The sequence below is a fragment of the Poecilia reticulata genome, chromosome 22 (genome assembly GCF_904066995.2).
Source record: "Poecilia reticulata chromosome 22, P_reticulata-male-v2, whole genome shotgun sequence".
Classification (NCBI taxonomy): domain Eukaryota; kingdom Metazoa; phylum Chordata; class Actinopteri; order Cyprinodontiformes; family Poeciliidae; genus Poecilia; species Poecilia reticulata.
In genome coordinates this window covers 27548643-27566090 of record NC_088851.1, presented here as the reverse complement: position 1 = coordinate 27566090, position 17448 = coordinate 27548643, and the positions used below count along the sequence as shown (strand labels likewise).

Here is a 17448-nt window from a genome sequence, read left to right as displayed (position 1 = left end):
TTTATGTGTTTGAGTTGGAATTCTTTCATATACTATGGAGAGCTGATCCTGCCACAATTGGCAATGAAAATAAAAGCCTTGATGAAGTCCATCCATCCATTTTCTTGACACCCTTGTCCCTCAGTGGGTTTGGGAGGGTTGCTGGTGGCCTTGATAAAGTAATATGGCAAATACTGGAACCAAAAATAGAATCTCAACTTCGAGCTTCGATATAGATGTTGACCAATAGAAGCTGACTGGATCAAAAACATCTAAATAGACAAAAATCAATGTAAAAAAATTATTAAGTTAAAACAGAATATTGAGGAAAATAAATCAGAAGCCAATTAACAAAACAATAATATTGGAAATAAAACTGAGTAAAAGTAGTAATTTAATACTGTTGAAAATTATACATTTGTCAAACTGTATTATCAAATCACTTCTATTTTGTTTGCCAATTTTGACAGGATTGGTTCTCCTTATAAACACGTCACACTGTATACTCATAAGTTGGGAAAATTTTTATTTATTTGATGCTCCTTTTTCCAAATTAGTTAATCTAGTCATTAATTTCTTTTTTGTTTGCCAATTTTGACAGGATTGGTTCTCCGTATAAACAAAAATTAAATTGCTTTACGTCACACAGTATAATTGAATAAGTTGGGAAAGTTAGGAGCTGATAAATCCTGGTTATTTTTCCTGGAGCATCACCTCCAGTCTGCCAATCCGGTTCGGACCGCCGATCCGGTCCGGATCTCTGGACAAACCGAGCCACACAGAGCTACAGAAGAGTCATTTATTACTCCATCAGAAGTACAAAGAGTGCAGAGAAACAACGACGGCATCCAGGTGACGCAGGATGAAGGTGAGACGAGCAGGTCAGAGGTCACACATCCACACGTTAAGGCTCGTTTTGCTACACCAGAGCTCACGGTACCAGAACCTCCGTCATGCAGCAGCTGCATCGTAAGCTAAGCTAAGCTAAGCTAAGCTAGCTCGGGATGGCCGTTTGATGATGGTTTGAGTTGAAGCTGCAGCTCTGCGCCGCATTCTGCTCTGGAAATAAAGATTTAAACTTCACTGACTCTCCAAACCTAAACTCATTCTTTTGGGACTTTTCCAGAACTTTCCAGGAACTTTTTCTCCCTGGAGAAGAACCTCCAGGAAGGTTCTGGCAAAGCGTGGGTGAACTTCATAAATATCCGCTTCCTCCGGACGACTGACCAAACTGAGAAAACTTTACAGACACATTCCAGAACTTCCACTTCATCTGAGGAACCCATTTTAATTCAGAGTTTCCTTTGAGCTGTGAGTGAGTTTGCGGTGCCGGGCGTCTGGTCGGGTCCAGTCCTGGGCGCCGGTTCCGGCGGCGCCTACATCTGGGCCAGGAAGTGAGCGCGGCCGTTGTCCTCCAGGCGGCGCGTCAGAACCTCGCAGCCCGTCTCCGTCACCAACAGGGTGTGCTCGAACTGGGCCGACCGCTTCCCGTCCCGGGTCACCGCCGTCCAGCCGTCGGGCCACGTCTCGTCCTGCCAGCCGCCTGGACACACACACACAACGGGCATTAGCCAGAGCCGGACCACCGTCCTGCAGGCGACCCGCAGCGTCACTCACCCTCGCAGATCATTGGCTCAATGGTGAACACATGACCCGGCTTCATGACCCCAACCGCTTTGTTTTCTGGGGAAAAAGACAGAAATGAGGGTGATGGAAAGAGTCCCGACCAGATCCTCTATGGCAGGCCGTTATAGCATAAAATACACTTCATCACACATTCCAGAAATCAAACATGTTGGTTCATTATAGGGGCAGTAATACAAGTTTTCCATTTTAAAGAACAATCCAGTAACTATGTTACTCTCAGTTATTATAAAAATCATGTAACTATCGAATACGACTTTACTTCCTGATTTAGCACTTTAAATTGGGCCTCTGTCTCTTTAAAAGCTCCTTCTCTTCCTGAGGCTCCGCCTCCAGGAGGTCGTCCCAACATGGCTCCTCTGTTAACCCTTTAATGGTTTTACCAGCATCGCTCTGAGCAGCAGCTCCTATAATGACCTCATCAGCTCCATCAGCTGTTTGCTAATTGCTGCTGGCTAGTCTGAAGGAACTGAGAGGGGGAGGAGCTGCGCCTTGAGGGCGGGGCTAGGTCCACCCAGGCATTTTGCACAGCTGAATGGTTGCCATGTAAACAAAGTATTTCTCAAACATGACAGAATCAAAGAAACCCTGCAGGTTCGTTTTTGATTAGGGAAAAACATTAAAATATGATGGAAAGATCAAAATGTTGATTTTACATGACACTGGCCCTTTAAGATATCTCTAATTAAATTCTGGCTAAACAAGAAACACAAATTTAGTCGTTTTCAGCTCGAGGAAGCAGACTTTAAAATCTTGAGTGAAATTAGTGACATAAAAGCACTCCTCTTGTATCCACCATGTTTTTTAGGGTCAGTTTCATGATAAACAGGACAGAAAACACCCAGATTTCTGAAGCAGTCTTCAAGTTTTCTGTATGGTGACATTTTCTGACAATTTTATGCAGAAAACCCCAAATTCTGCAGGCAACAGATCGGACAGCACAGTGGCATCACATGGGTCTTTCTCAATTCAGATATAAATATTCATGGCTGGGCCTTTAAAGCGTTGATGATTTTAGCTCACCCACAACAAAGTTTTTGAACTGAAGATGTTGCACATTTTGTCAATATGTTTTGATTAAAATGCGTGTAATAAAATTCATGTTCAGATCTGTGGAATGTGGTGATTTTATGTTAAACTGGCCTGCCGTAGCTTCCCGCTGCGACTCACTGGCGTAATGTGGGACGTTGGGCGCCGTGTGGAAAAGCCGGTGGATGCCGTGGCCGCAGTAGCTGCGCACCACGGAGAAGCCGTTGGCCTGAGCGTGCTTCTGGATGATGTTCCCCAGCTCCCGGTAGCGCACCCCGGGCTTCACTGTGGGCGGGGGCGACACTGGGGTCAGACACCGTCAGACACCAAACACACGGCAGCGGAGCGCCTTCGTACCCGAGTCGATGGCTTGCATCAGACATTCGTACGTCGTCTGCACCAGCCTCTTGGCTTCTTCCTCCACCTCGCCCACGAAGAAGGTCTCGTTCAGGTCGCCATGGAAACCGTTATGGTAGACAGTGATGTCCACTGCGGAAGACAAACATGTCCGACTCAATTAGGGCAAAATCAATTAAGCAGATCAATCAATAACTGTCGATTAATTTAGTAATTGATTGATCGTTAAGGATGCAGACTGTAAAAACAATCAGCGACCTTTGCAACAAATGATGAAGGAATGCTGTCACAAAACATTTCTCATTTCAAAAAGGAATTATTTGTTCATTTGCATCTTTTAATCAGCTCCTCCTGGACTTTGGGATTGTTGTGATTTTTTTTATTTTGTGGTTCTACATTTCTGCTAAATGTGAATTTTGTAACTCGTCAGTTGAAGTCAGGCTGACGCGGCAGAGTCGTAGAATAAATACTGCCACCTGCAGGTGGGAGTTGGAGTCACTTCAACCCCAAGTTTTCAAACACTTTTGCAATAAACTCAGAATTAATCATCACTGTGAGAAAATGCAGCCATTTGTTGATTTTGGTGAAAAACTGGTCAGACTGAGTGATATATTTATTATGTATAAAAAAGGCTCAAGAGGAAAGTTAAAAATCTGCAGAATGTGGAGCTTTTTTATCCGATTAATCATGAGAAGCTGCAGAAAGGAGGATCTGCCATGTGGGGGGGTCTGACTGTAGGATAATGAAACGATCCGTCTTGTCAGAGCGGAGCGGCGGGAGACGAGTGGCAGCAGAGAGAAGCTAAAACTGGATAAAACATTCATCATCAGAGAGAAACCGTTCATCATTAATACCCCTGATGGCCCGCCCCCTCTCCCATAATGCCCCCTCCGATTCTCCGCCCCCTCCTCCCTGATGCCCCGCCCAGCTGACCGTTCAGGATGTCTCCGTCCTGCAGAGCTCTCCGGTCCGGGATGCCGTGGCAGATCACCTCGTTGACAGACGTGCAGCAGGACTTGGGGAAGTTGTAGTAGTTGAGAGGAGACGGGTAGCACTTCCTCGCCACGCAGGCCTGGAACACAGAGAACCAGCAGCTGGTGGGTGCCGACCCAGCAGAACCAGCGGTGGCTGCATCAGAGCAGAGCCACGTACAACCGATCAGAGCTTTCATTACTGATCAGCCTTTATGATGACGGCGCTATGAGGCTCTCAGCAGACGGATAATGTGAACATAAAGCCGCTCAGACGTTAGCAGGTTTCCCTCTGGGGAGCCGTCCTGCTGCAGCCTGATGACAAACGCTGTGAAATGATGCTAATGATGCTAATGAAAGACCTTAGCTGCTGCAGCTGATTCACCTGGAAGCTGACGAAACATCTGAGCAGCTTCTCCTGTTGCTGATCACACAAACCGATCACCTGCATCTCATTTCTCAGCCTGCCTGTGCAGCTGGTCTCCTCTTTCCTTCACTCTGCACAAAACGCGCAGCAACAAATCCTAAGCGATGTGGAACTATAACTATGACGCACTGAGTGGCTGGGGACGTTTGCGTGTTGCAGCGGAAAATTGAAGCAGGTCAAAATGCATCAACACGACGAAGCTAATAGACATAAAAACAATGCCATACCTGACATATGGAGGATCAGATAGCAGGTAAAGCAGAGCACAGCTACAAACACTCACCAGGATTAGCATGACGGTCAGAAAGCTAAACAAACAACCCGCAAAATGATTTAAGTCTTGGAGCTGCGATGTAAGACGCTGGTTCTGCTCTCGCTGTTGAACCGCTGCTACGCTACAGGTAGTAATATTTCACAGACGGAGCGCCGCTTCTGCTCCACCTGGTAGTGACTCTCACACCGAACCTCTGCTTAAAGCTGCAGCATCTAACCTAAAAAATACATTTTACATACGTATTAAAACTTTCGCTGTCCTAACATGAGACAGATAATCTCTAAAAAAATAATGGATCTCCTCCCTGCTCTGCATAATTACTGCGCTCAGTCAGAAACAGCCACTCAGAACTAGCAGTAATCAGCTAGCCGCCATGCTAACAGGAAGTTTTCATTCAGTAAAACAGGATTGTTTATTGTAATGGATCCTGTATTTGCCTTTGAATGTTAAGTTTTATACTTTAATCTTTTTGGCAATGTTGAGGTTTTATTTAGCCTCTTCAGAGCCTCCATATGTTATCAGTCTGTTAAAGATAGTTTTACTGATAGCAGGACAATTTGCACAATGTCTGTTTTGTTTAGTTTTCTTCTTGGAAAAAGTTATTAAAAACAAGTTTTTGTCTAAATTAAGGTGAATTCATGGTTCCCTTTTCCACATAATGTAACCGGTAGTGTTTATGATTAAAAAAAATTTAAAAAAATCATGTGATCGGTATCGGCAGGAAAAAGCCTGATCGGCACATCTCTAGTAGTTTTCCATGTTTCTGTCTCAGCAGAAGGAAATCGTTCTGCTCTGCGTTTCTGCTGCCATACCAGATGAACGGCGTGGTCGATCTCTTCCGTCGTGACGCCCGGCTTCACCATCATGGCGGCGATGTCCAGGACTTCCCGTGCCAGCTGCACAGAGGTCAGAGGTCAGAGCACAGCTTCACACAGTGAGAGGTCAGAGGTCGGCGGAGTTACCTTGCACACCACTCTCATGCCTTCGATGTCCTCAGGAGACAGGACCTTGATCTGAGACGTCCCCTTCAGGAACTGTTCGGACTCGGACATCCCTGTGGGACGGAGACAACCACCATCAGACAGATGACCTCTGGACGACCTCTAAGAGCAGCTGCTGGTCGTCCTCACAGACACACAGCAGGGCTTTAGTAACTCTGACTCCATCACAGCTGAAGGACTCATCAGCTACACTGTAAATAGACATTACAAGAAAACCTTTACTGAGTTTTACCTTCTGTGGCGCCTGACTCCTGCAAGCTTAGAGAGGTTAAACAATTATTAGAGACCAAACTACATGAACTACAGCATAAGCAGGAACTACCAGAAAGCAAAGCAAGGATCCCTACAGGCAGATTTCCTACAGGAGCCTGAACGCAACACTTTGCAGTTTCAACCTTCCAGGCTCAGATTTTAGTTTAATCTGTTTTTCAGACTGAAATGTTAAACGTTCACCTGATGAACCGACGGAAGACAAGACAGTTTCTACAGGTTCATCATCCACTACAGTCCAGTGAATGAAGAACCCCGGTCCACTCCAATCCAAGTCCAGTCAATTTGCCTAGTCAAAGTCCAGTTCGGTTGGTCAGGTGTGAACGCTAATCGACCTCTGACCTCTGGTCCTCCAAACCTCAGTCTGGGTTCGGTTTGAATGTGAACGCCAAGCGGACCAGAGACCGCTCCAAAAGCAGGAAGTGGACTACAGCGCAGGGCATTCTGGGTAAATACAACCAAACTAAACATGCTAGCCTAGCGCTAGCAGCAGAAATGGCTCCTGATCTTTAGCCTAAAGAGAAATCCTCCAACCGCTAAAATCCTCCATCTTGTTTCCATCTGGTGAAGAAGGAAGTTGCTCTCAGTGTCTTCAGAGGTTTTTGTGTCGTTTCCTTCAGTGGTTCTTGGTGCAGCGCCCCCACAGGCCAGGAGGGGAACAGGTTGGTTTGACTCAGAGCAGCTGGAGGTGGAGCAGATGTTCTGGGTCCAGCAGAACCGGGTCGACCGGACCAAAAGAGGAAACAGACCGAGTCCCTGCAGCGTTTCCTGTCTTCCAGCTGAAGATCCAGGAAACGCTGTAGGAACTACGTTCCTGGGAGCGCTTTGGGATTCTCCTGGTAGGACAGGCGGCTGGAGAGAGAGAGGGAAGTCTGGAGAGGTGACATGAAAATGAAGTTGGGTCTTTGTGTTCTGGAAGACTTTGAGATGTGGAAACTGTTTAAAGACCGAGTTGAAACCCTTCATGAAGCTCCAGCAATTCAGAATGTTATTAATAAAATATGAAGCAAGAAAACCAAAAGAACTGTTTCAGTTTGTAGTTCAGAGACAGAGTGTTTTCTGTAAAGCTACAGGGAGAAATAATAATAATAATATGTCTTCTAATGAATGCAGTGCCAACAGAAAGCGAGCCTCAGCAGACTGGAGCAGCACATGAAGAGCTTATAGCGAGCAGCTCTTCCAGCCTGAATCCTAAACAGAAGAAGCATGAAAGGCTCCTTGCGGCGCTATGAATAACTGGCTGCTCCTGCAGGGCTGCGCTCAGCCGCAGCTCTAATGACACTCACGCTGCCGAGTCCGACTGCGGCGGGAGGAACGGGAAAACACGAGCAGTTTTACTCAAAAACAGCACTTTGGCCCAAACGGGCCTCATTAATCATTGATTACGTCCAGCGCCCAGCAGGACGCTGCAGGTTGGGCGGTTGCTTAGGAACAGAGCGCTTCGGAGCACCTGCATGTAAAATACGGCCTCATAGCGCTCCGGCTTCTTTCTGAAACATTAGTCCGCGTTAACAAACAGTCGGCGCCGAAGGGAGACGGTAACCATGGCTACCCGAGTACGGATGGATCTGTGGTACAAAGGTTGCCACGGTTACGGCTCGGCCCATAAATAAACCCAACATGAGGCGACACAAGATGGTCCGATCAGAAACCACAGGGAGCCACAGGGTTAACCATCCTGATGGAGAACACCGACCCGACCGGATCGGTTCCGACCTGATCCGATCCAACTGGATCCGACCCGACTGGATCCGATCCAACCCGACCAGATAAAACCCGACCGAATCCGACCTGACCGGATCCAACTGGATCCGACCCGACTGGATCCGATCCAACCCGACCAGATAAAACCCGACCGAACCCAACCGACCGGATCCCAGGAACTGTGTGGTTCCACCTGGCCCAGGTCCAGAACCCGGACAGTTGGGTTAAACTGGTTCGGTTCTGAAAACAAACAAATTGCAGCTAACCCCCTGTGGCGCTTTGCCCCGCTAAAGTGGGCGGAGCCAAAACACTCAGAGAGGCGTGGCCAAGAGTGGCTACGGTCCGGATGACAGAAGTCCTGTTGCCAACTTAGCAACTTTGTTGCTATACTCAGCAACTAGAAGCAAATCTAGCAACTTATCAAAACATGGGGCCAGTTACAGTTCAGAGTCCGAGCATCAGGTTTTAACAGTCCACTTAGAGCCAAACGGCCACCTTCAGAGGAAAAGACATCAGTTAGGATGATCAACGGCCAGGAGACTCTCATCAACTGGAAACCAGTGGATCTGTCCACAGTCAAACCAGTTATTACCACTATGGACTGAGTCAGTACCAACCAAGAGAGAATCCACTGCTTTGACAAACACCTTAAAGCTGGCCTGTTACCTGTCCTGATTGTGTAGAGCCATGAAAAAGTTCTGTTACCTCTGGGATGATCCGCATAGTCGGGTCTTTGGATGTCACCAGGAACCGGTCGCATGGGGGTCTGGAACCGAGAACACAAGTTAGATCACAGCAACAACAATTAGTCCGCTTTACTCCAACTCCGGTCCGCTTTACTCCAACTCCGGTCCGCTTTACTCCAACTCCGGTCCGCTTTACTCCAACTCCGGTCCGCTTTACTCCAACTCCGGTCCGCTTTACTCCAACTCCGGTCCGCTTTACTCTAACTCCGGTCCGCTTTACTCTAACTCCGGTCCGCTTTACTCTAACTCCGGTCCGCTTTACTCTAACTCCGGTCCGCTTTACTCTAACTCCGGTCCGCTTTACTCTAACTCCGGTCCGCTTTACTCTAACTCCGGTCCGCTTTACTCTAACTCCGGTCCGCTTTACTCTAACTCCGGTCCGCTTTACTCTAACTCCGGTCCGCTTTACTCTAACTCCGGTCCGCTTTACTCTAACTCCGGTCCGCTTTACTCCAACTCCGGTCCGCTTTACTCTAACTCCGGTCCGCTTTACTCCAACTCCGGTCCGCTTTACTCTAACTCCGGTCCGCTTTACTCCAACTCCGGTCCGCTTTACTCTAACTCCGGTCCGCTTTACTCTCACTCCGGTCCGCTTTACTCTAACTCCGGTCCGCTTCGACCCGACTCCGGTGCATTTACTTAGAAAGTCTGGTTTGTTTGGAGAGGTGTGAATGCTAAGCGAACTCTGGTCCACCTGTAATCTGGGTCTGGGACCGGTTCAAGTGAACTCTGGTTCGGTTCTAATCCATGTGTGACTTTATTCTCATGTTATTACGACTTTATGTCAAACAACAACTTTAGTGTCATATTATGACTTCATTATTTATAATATTTTGATTGACTATTATATGACTTTATTCCCTTTTTTTGCTGAGCCTGGCCCTAATACTCCGTCGTAATAAAATCTGCAGATCGAACTTGGTGGCGATTTTCTCTTTTGGAAACAATACAGTAATGGAGAGTCTCCATTACAGTCGTTTCCATGGAAACATTAAGAGTTTTGTGTGACTTCATCAGGGGACTAATAATCCTGAGCTCAACTGGAAGGACGGATCATGTAGACAACGTTAAAGAGAAAACTGGAGGTAGTTTTCCAGATCATTTTGTCCTCCAACAGATAATTCCTACATCAACTTCCAAACGTTCCCAGACAGTGGAGGAAGTTTGCATTATTAAAGAGTGAATATTAGAAACGGGGGGAGAGTTCACCAGTGGGTAGTGTGGCCGTAGTTTGCCTGTGTAGCGGTATCCCAGCCAGGGATCTGTGTTGGTGTCCTTCTCCACGCAGTTCTTATCTTCAGTCTGGTGCTTGTCTTCCTCTGGAAAAACAAAACGTGACTCAGGTGACTTCGTCTGGACGTTAACAGGACTCCATGACGCACAGAGCCGGGGGACATACTTGCTTTTTTGTGGAGCAGCTTGTGAGACGTCCAGCTGCCCTTGAAACATTCCTGCAGAGAGAAATGTGTTCAGCTGGCTGAAACAAGCAAGGATCATATCCCCTACTCCAGCATCTCTCTGCCTGGATTAAAGTTTAAAAAGAAGCAGCAAAAGCAAAGGAGGTGGATTAGCAGAGCTGGCTAACATCTGATCCATCCAGGACACATTACTGCAGAATATCATCTCTGCTCATACCTGTCAAGTTTTGGACTTGAGAATACAGGAAATGTCAAGCGGAGGGGGAGCGACGCCAACGTAAGGGGGACGAGCAACGGACCACTACCGTAAACGTGAGGAGGGAGACAAGCTAACGTCAGAGCAAGGGGTGATGAAAGTAAAGATGGAGGGCGAAGCGCACAGTACGGGATATTTAAGAGAAGATATTAATACGGGAGGCAAAATACAGTATTTCACCAGAGAAAACGAGAGACTTGACAGGAACGTCTCTGCTGCCTGGATGAGGAGCTGCTAGCATGTTGGTCCTGAGACTCTATACAGCTGGTCTGCAGTCAGAGGCCTGAGAGATTGGCTGGAACACTGACTGCTACTGGAGTCACCGCATCACCATCCACAGCGACTCGGAAGAATCTTGGATGTGATTTTGATGCACGATAAATTGGCCCAGAAATTATTGCAGTAAACAACAATATTGTCATTTTCATACGATTTGCAACTAATATAAAATTTAAAGGCATATTAATGCAAACACATCCTCTACAATAAAAAAAATCTTTAAATGTATTTAAAAAATGTAACATTGGAAGTGGAAAATATCTTAAATATCCAACGGAAACAGAAAAAGAGACTTACACAGGGGAGAGCACTTCTTACTGGGTGTCAAATGTTTGCAGCATTTTTCACAATATCGGCTTTTCAATTGTATTTTGTAGGAAACATTTCAGCATTTCTTTATGATCGTGATCCAAATGTAAATTACGGAGCTAATTTTTTAAAGGACTGACATCTTGTGGTGACAGGCATTTCATTCCCTCTGGGGTGAATCAATGGAGCATCTTTTAGGTTGAACTGAACAAACAGCAGCAGCTTCCGGATGAACAGGTGGCGATCAGCAGAGCAAACCCAGAATATCATCAATGAAACGATAAAGAACCAAAACAGCAGATGCTCAGCTGATCGCAGACTCCAGCATTACCAGTGAAACCAGTGATGGCCTCCCTAAAGTTGCATTCCCCTGTCAGAGGGGACACAGATCCAGCAGGCTGGCTCAGCAGAGTCCTGCTAAAGGCTTTAATGTGTGGTTTTCTCACAGCGTCTCTTTTAATAAGTAATGTCAGCCTGTTGGCTCTTCCATCACTCACTACGGCGCGTTAGCTCGCTAAACGTCTCTCCTGGGCCTTAAACATGTAAAAACAACATGATACAGCCGCTCACCGGCACACTGTGTATAACTTACAGCCTTTATACAATTAAACAACTAAAATATGTTCTCAAACGTTGTCTAAATAAGTTTGTAAGCAGCCTGAAGACACGTTAGCAGCCCAACAGCTGAGTTAGCAGCCTCGTGATGTGACAGCGGGCCCGGCCGGCCGGGGGTCTACGGCCCCGGTGAGGGCGTTCCCGCCCGGGCAGAGCGGAGAAAAACAGCCGTACCTGCGAGCAGAAATAGGAGCCTTGAATACCGAGCTTGATACATGTGGGACACTGAAGTTTGGCGTCCCTGCTGCAGCCCTCCGTCTCGCACTCCCTTCTGGCCTCCGTGCTCGCCATGCCTTCGTCTGCAGGACGGGGAGGGAAGAGGCGGAGCTACCGCAGCCCAGTCACGTGGCACAGCTCCGACCAATCAGCGCGCACTTTCCTAACAGAGATTTGTAAGATGGCTACCGCCGAACCGGTGAGTACTTCTCTGTGAAGAACGTTTCAAAGCATATGGAGGGTCTTCTGGTCTAAATCAGAGCCTCAGATTAGACCCAGAGCCGACCTGAAACCTTGAAAAGCGTTTCCACACTGGTGAATTGAAGTTGCTGTGATTACATCGGGTGTTTTGGGGAGTTTTAAAGCTGTTGTCTGTGCCACGACCTGCTGGGCGTTGAGGAGGAATGTGGAGATCTCCCAACTTTGAGCGAGCAGCGACATGAGATCCTTCCTGAACATTCATCTCTGCTCAGATGCTGCATGTTGCTGTCAAGCGACGCTGTTCGACCTATTCGCTGATTGAACGCCGTCAAAATGTTCGTGTTGCTTCTTGTTTAAAGTGTTTGTGGGGAACGTTCAGCTGTCACAGCTGGCCTGCGCTGGTCCGAGCTGACCCCGGGATGCTTCAGCTCCAGATGCCCCAACTTAAACGTTTTTGGCTTAAACCACATGATTTACGATATATTTTTATTTTAAGTTGGCTCCTAATTATTTTTAATGTAATTTCACTTTGAATTACTTCGAACCAGGGACGTATTTACAAGGATGTGGGTCCCTGGGCTGAACTCAGTGTTGTTGCCCCCTCCACTGAAGAAACATAGGTAGTAGTAGCACTATGCTAATCCCCTAACTTTACTATACCTACAGTAAATTACTATTATTAAATACAATTTTAATACCTAAATATTGTTTATATCCATAAAAAGCCCAATATTTTACTAGAACTCCGATGAATTTTGTATAAATATACATAAAATGTTTTCAGTCTTTGGGCCCCTAAAAGGAAAACATGCAGATTCACATTAAAGTAAAAAAATATATATAGAAAACAGAAAAATATAAAGGACAGGACAGTAAGTTTATTCGCATAACACATTTCAACAACAAAGCAGTTCAAAGTGAAAATAAGGGCAATTTTACAACATAAGAAAAATAGTACTATACAGTTATTAAAAATAACATTCAGGTTAAAAGAAATGTGCAACTCTATAGGTACATTTTTAAAAAAGTGCATAAAATATCAACAGACTACAATAAATGTAAAAAACCCATAAATATGACCCAGACTGTGACCCCTGAAGCAGTGATGGAGTCCTACAGCTGCTGGGAGGAAGGATCTGTGATGACGCTCCTGTGTGCATGTAGGACGCCTCCATCCGGCCTTTCTGTTTTAGAAAATCACACCTGAAACATAACAGAAACTGATATTTACATTTTAGCTCCAGTGTAAATAAAACAACCACTTTATGATTTCTGCCTCCAATATTTATGCAAATCCCACAATAAAAATCAGCATAACAGCTAATACAATGCACTGCAGTGACACACAGAGATCTGAGTGCTGGCTTGGTTAAATTATGTGTAGTTTGATAAAATATAGATGGAAAAGTACAGATTTTATAATGTTGAAACATTTGCATGAATGTACAGAGATATGAGAAAACAGTGGAAATGAAGCAAAAATAGAAAAACTGCTTTAACAAACTATTTGCACCTTTTCTATTTCTATACAGCAGCAGACAAACTATTGATGGGTTCATCAAACTCATTGATTAACTGATCACCACCTCTGAGGAAGCAGGATTTGGTTTTTTGTCGTTTGCTGCTCTGAAACTCAAAGGCAGGTAACTGCAAGCTACCAACCTGGGAAGGGTCAAAGGTCATGTCCATCACAGAGGCAGATTATTCCCAAGAGGAAAACGCCTCGGACGTTCCAGCAGATTCAGACCAGGAAGTAGATGTCGGACTCTACAGGCCTCAATTAGCAGGTCAAAGGTCATGACCCTGCAGCAGTAAGGCTTCTCTGTAGAAACCAGATGGCGGACAGGAAGCCGCTGCTGGGTCAGAGGGTGTAGAGCTGCGTAGAGTCCGTTCACTGGTTCTGCCTGTCTGTTGCCTAGGAAACCAATCCGAGTCCGCCCCACGCCGAGGAAGATGGAGCCGAGGATTCTGGGAAGGAGATGGTGAGCCCAGAGGCCTACATCAAACATCCGCTGCAGAACAGGTCAGATTCTGCTCGTCACACACAGGTTCACAGGCGTGATGTCACGGGTTCAAAGGTCACCACAGGGAAGGACGTGACAAGGAGGTAGAAACAGCAGCTGCCTTTGATAGAAGAAGAAGAAGAGCTGCGTTTAAATAATCCAGATTTCCTTTGGAATATGATTTTATTCACAAACACAAGATCAGTTATTATTAATATTAATAATAATAATAAAGGCTTACTTCACAGAATCAGTCAGAGCTGGATCATCCAGCCGATCCATATCTAAAATCATCCAGATAATAATCTGACCTTCCAGATGTTTTGTGGTGGTCTTAAAGGGCCAGTCGTCTGGATGTGGATCCGGTGGAGGTTCAGGATCAGGTTCAGAGTAAAGATGGAGGAATTGTCCTTCTGTTTGCATCATCTGACCGTTTCTGTCCGTTTTCGGCTTCAGTTTCAGCTCTGCTCTCATTTTGACTCGTTTTATTCCTCATTCTTCAGCCTGTCGCCGTCTGGCTGTAGAGAAGACGCAGCGTCACATTTTATTCAACTAGTGGAAATATGATTCACGGAGCAGTTTCCCTCCAAAGCACCCAGCAGATCCATTCAGCAGCTCCCCTGTTTTTTATTTCCTGCTCCACACAGATGGTCTCTGTGGTTCTTCAAGAACGACAAGAGCAAAACATGGCAGGCCAACCTGCGCCTCATCTCCAAGTTCGACACGGTGGAAGATTTTTGGGCGTAAGCAGCAATTAATGTCAGCTTCTCCTCCGGTGATGGAGGGATTGCTCACAGCTGCTCTGTGTTTCAGCCTCTACAACCACATCCAGCTGTCCAGCAACCTGATGTCCGGCTGCGACTACTCCCTGTTCAAGGTGTGTGGCTTCACCGCATCATGAGCTCAAACTACCGGGCAGCGGAGCAAAGCTACTAAACACAGGGACAGTAACTACCTCACTGATGGGACTGCTTTCTCTTTTGGTTGTGCTCCGTATGTTTTTCATAATTCATTCATATATCAAAATGTTCAGCTTCTTCTCTCGAGGTGCGATGTGACTTTTTCTGCTACACTTTTAGAACATTTTATGCAAATTTGAGCCGAATTAAAGTCATTTGAATATCATTGAAAATTCTACAAAATTCAACAAAAACAGCTTTTTACTTCTGCCTACACTGCAAAAACACCGAGTGTTACCAGGTCATTTTCTGATGCATATATTTTAGTTCACTTTAAATGAGGCAAAACTTAAAATATTTTTCAGCAAAATAGAGAGACTTGTTTTAGTAAATCATTCCTTAATATTGATGAAAAAGTTCCGTTTGCAGATTATTTCAGTTATAACGAGACATTTTTCCCATTAGTTCATTTATCTAACAATAATCTGGGACAATCTGGAATCATCAAACAGAAACTGGATTAAGGAAACCAGTTTTTAGCTGGTTTCCTTAATCCAGCTGAAAACTGAACTCAGATCAAACAGTCTGAATGTTCAGATCATTGAAATCTGCAGCTTTTCTGCTGATTTTTTAAAGTTGAACTGAAAAACGTCTCGTTGCTGCTGAGTCTCTGCTGTGTGAGCAGAAACATGCTGATGTTTGGCTGCAGGACGGCATCGAGCCCATGTGGGAGGACGAGCGGAACAAGCGTGGCGGACGCTGGCTGATCACGCTCACCAAGCAGCAGCGGAGATTAGACCTGGACCGCTTCTGGCTGGAGACTGTAGGTGGACCGGGCCTCCCTGAGGACGGCAGCCGTTAGCTGCTGCACACTGATACTCTGCCGTTCCACTTGTTGGTGCAGAAATGGATGATTTCCCCCAGAGCCACGGATCAGAGGCTTTTAGTGGTGCTGCCTTCGGTCTGATGCATGTCTCTCACAACGCAGCCGGTTCTGGTTCTGTTTACCTGGATCTTTGGACTGGATCTCTAGATTAATTTACTTCTTTTAATAGTTTATAAACTGTTCAGGATGATGCAAACAGCAGCAGGTAACCTGAATATTAAACAGAAACCATGATGAGAAATCCTTCAGACCTGGGAACTCTGACAGCAGCTTTCAGGCACGGCAGAGGCAGCATCATGCTGAGAGGAACCCGGATAAGAGAAGCTTGTTGATGCGATCAACGTTTAACCAGGGAATTCAACCAAACATTAGCAGATATCACTAACGCCAGCAGTGAGCCCTGCTAACTAAAAAGATATGCTAACGCTAAACCGCTATTCATGAAGATTAGTTCAGCTACAGAGCTACACCCACATACATATCAGTAATAACTAGTTAATGCTAAGCGCTATACCCATACAGTGTCACTAATGAGAACATTACACTTAGCATGAGCTAAGGCTAAGGTGCTATACTAACATGATAGTTAGTGGAATCTAATGCTAAACCGCTAAATTTATTTATGTTGACACCATTTCTGCATCTCAGCTGGACAGGAAACAGACCCACTTCAAAATAAGAGCATGAACATAAACGTGTAAATTCTTGAAGAATGTTTAATAGTCGATGACTAAAACTGCAACACAGATACAGAACATTATTCAACTGAAAGTTAAAAAACTGAGCAAATTAGCAGATTAATTTGGGGGAAGCTAAGCGCTAAACGTTTTCAAAGTTAGCACAAACTTAGCGGAAGTTATCTCAGTCAAAAGCGCTGACTCATGGAGTCTTTTCCTTCCTCCAATCAGCTGCTGTGTTTAGTCGGCGAGGCTTTTGACGACTACAGCGACGACGTCTGTGGAGCCGTCGTCAACATCCGCAACAAAGGGGATAAAATCGCCGTGTGGACCTCCGACTACGAGAACCGGGAGGCTGTGACGCACATAGGGTGAGGCGGGCCGCCGCACTGCGCATGTGCAGACCGTGTTTCCACGCCGCTAACGCTTCCTCTCCCACAGGAGGGTTTACAAGGAGCGACTGGGGCTCCCGATGAAGATGACGATCGGCTACCAGTCTCACGCCGACACGGCCACCAAGAGCGGCTCCACCACCAAGAACAAATTCGTAGTCTGAGAAAAATGCCTCATGTGCCTCTTTTCATTTTCCTTGTCTTATTTGTTGGTGTTTACTTTGCTACAAAGACTCTGCGAAACGCAATCTGGAGGAGGAGGGACGTCCAGCCCACACGCCAAAATAACCAGAACCGGCCCGTCTGCGGCGGCCATGACACTAACGGAGGCATGGAGAGACGCAGAGCTGCACTCTGATCACTTAATCCTTGATTTTTAAATGTTTTGAGTTGAATGGCAGGAATCCTGAACGCGTTCAGCCTCTGGTTGCTGTAATCCTTAATGACATTAAAACACCTTTAATTTATTATATTAATCCGCCTGCACATTATTACTGACTTAAACCTTTTGATTGTGCTTTTTTGTGCCTTGAATTGTTGAAACCTTTTTAAAGTATTTCATGACTCATATCCATTTGAGTGTTAATATAAATAAAACTGGTTTTGCAATTATTCCCGGCATGTTTCTGTTTCTGGATGACATCATCGCTCTTAGGAACCAAAGTGCTGCAGCACCTGGAGGTCCCAGCAGCTGGAGGTCCCAGCAGCTGGAGGAGGTCCCAGCAGCTGGAGGTCCCAGCAGCTGGAGGAGGTCCCAGCAGCTGGAGGTCCCAGCAGCTGGAGGAGGTCCCAGCAGCTGGAGGAGGTCCCAGCAGCTGGAGGTCCCAGCAGCTGGAGGTCCCAGCAGCTGGAGGTCCCAGCAGCTGGAGGAGGTCCCAGCAGCTGGAGGTCCCAG

At 46.1% G+C, this 17448-nt stretch overlaps 2 protein-coding genes across 2 annotated transcripts; one reads left to right on the top strand and one right to left on the bottom strand.

Annotated features, from left to right (window-relative positions):
* Positions 1-764: 764 nt before the first annotated feature.
* metap1 (methionyl aminopeptidase 1) lies at positions 765-11609 on the bottom strand. The gene is made up of 11 exons (XM_081603186.1): positions 11454-11609; positions 9802-9853; positions 9612-9721; positions 8362-8422; positions 5644-5735; positions 5494-5577; positions 3943-4081; positions 3010-3141; positions 2794-2937; positions 1597-1662; positions 765-1522 (listed from the first exon to the last, which is right to left on the bottom strand). Exons 1-11 carry the CDS (start codon positions 11568-11570, stop codon positions 1356-1358), a joined length of 1164 nt encoding a protein of 387 aa, XP_081459312.1. The 5' UTR covers positions 11571-11609; the 3' UTR covers positions 765-1355.
* Positions 11569-17165, top strand: eif4eb (eukaryotic translation initiation factor 4eb). The gene is made up of 7 exons (XM_008402737.3): positions 11569-11694; positions 13616-13719; positions 14347-14442; positions 14513-14576; positions 15308-15421; positions 16393-16532; positions 16603-17165. The coding sequence occupies exons 1-7, from the start codon at positions 11569-11571 to the stop codon at positions 16715-16717; spliced, it is 759 nt and encodes a 252-aa protein (XP_008400959.1). The 3' UTR covers positions 16718-17165.
* Positions 17166-17448: the final 283 nt, after the last annotated feature.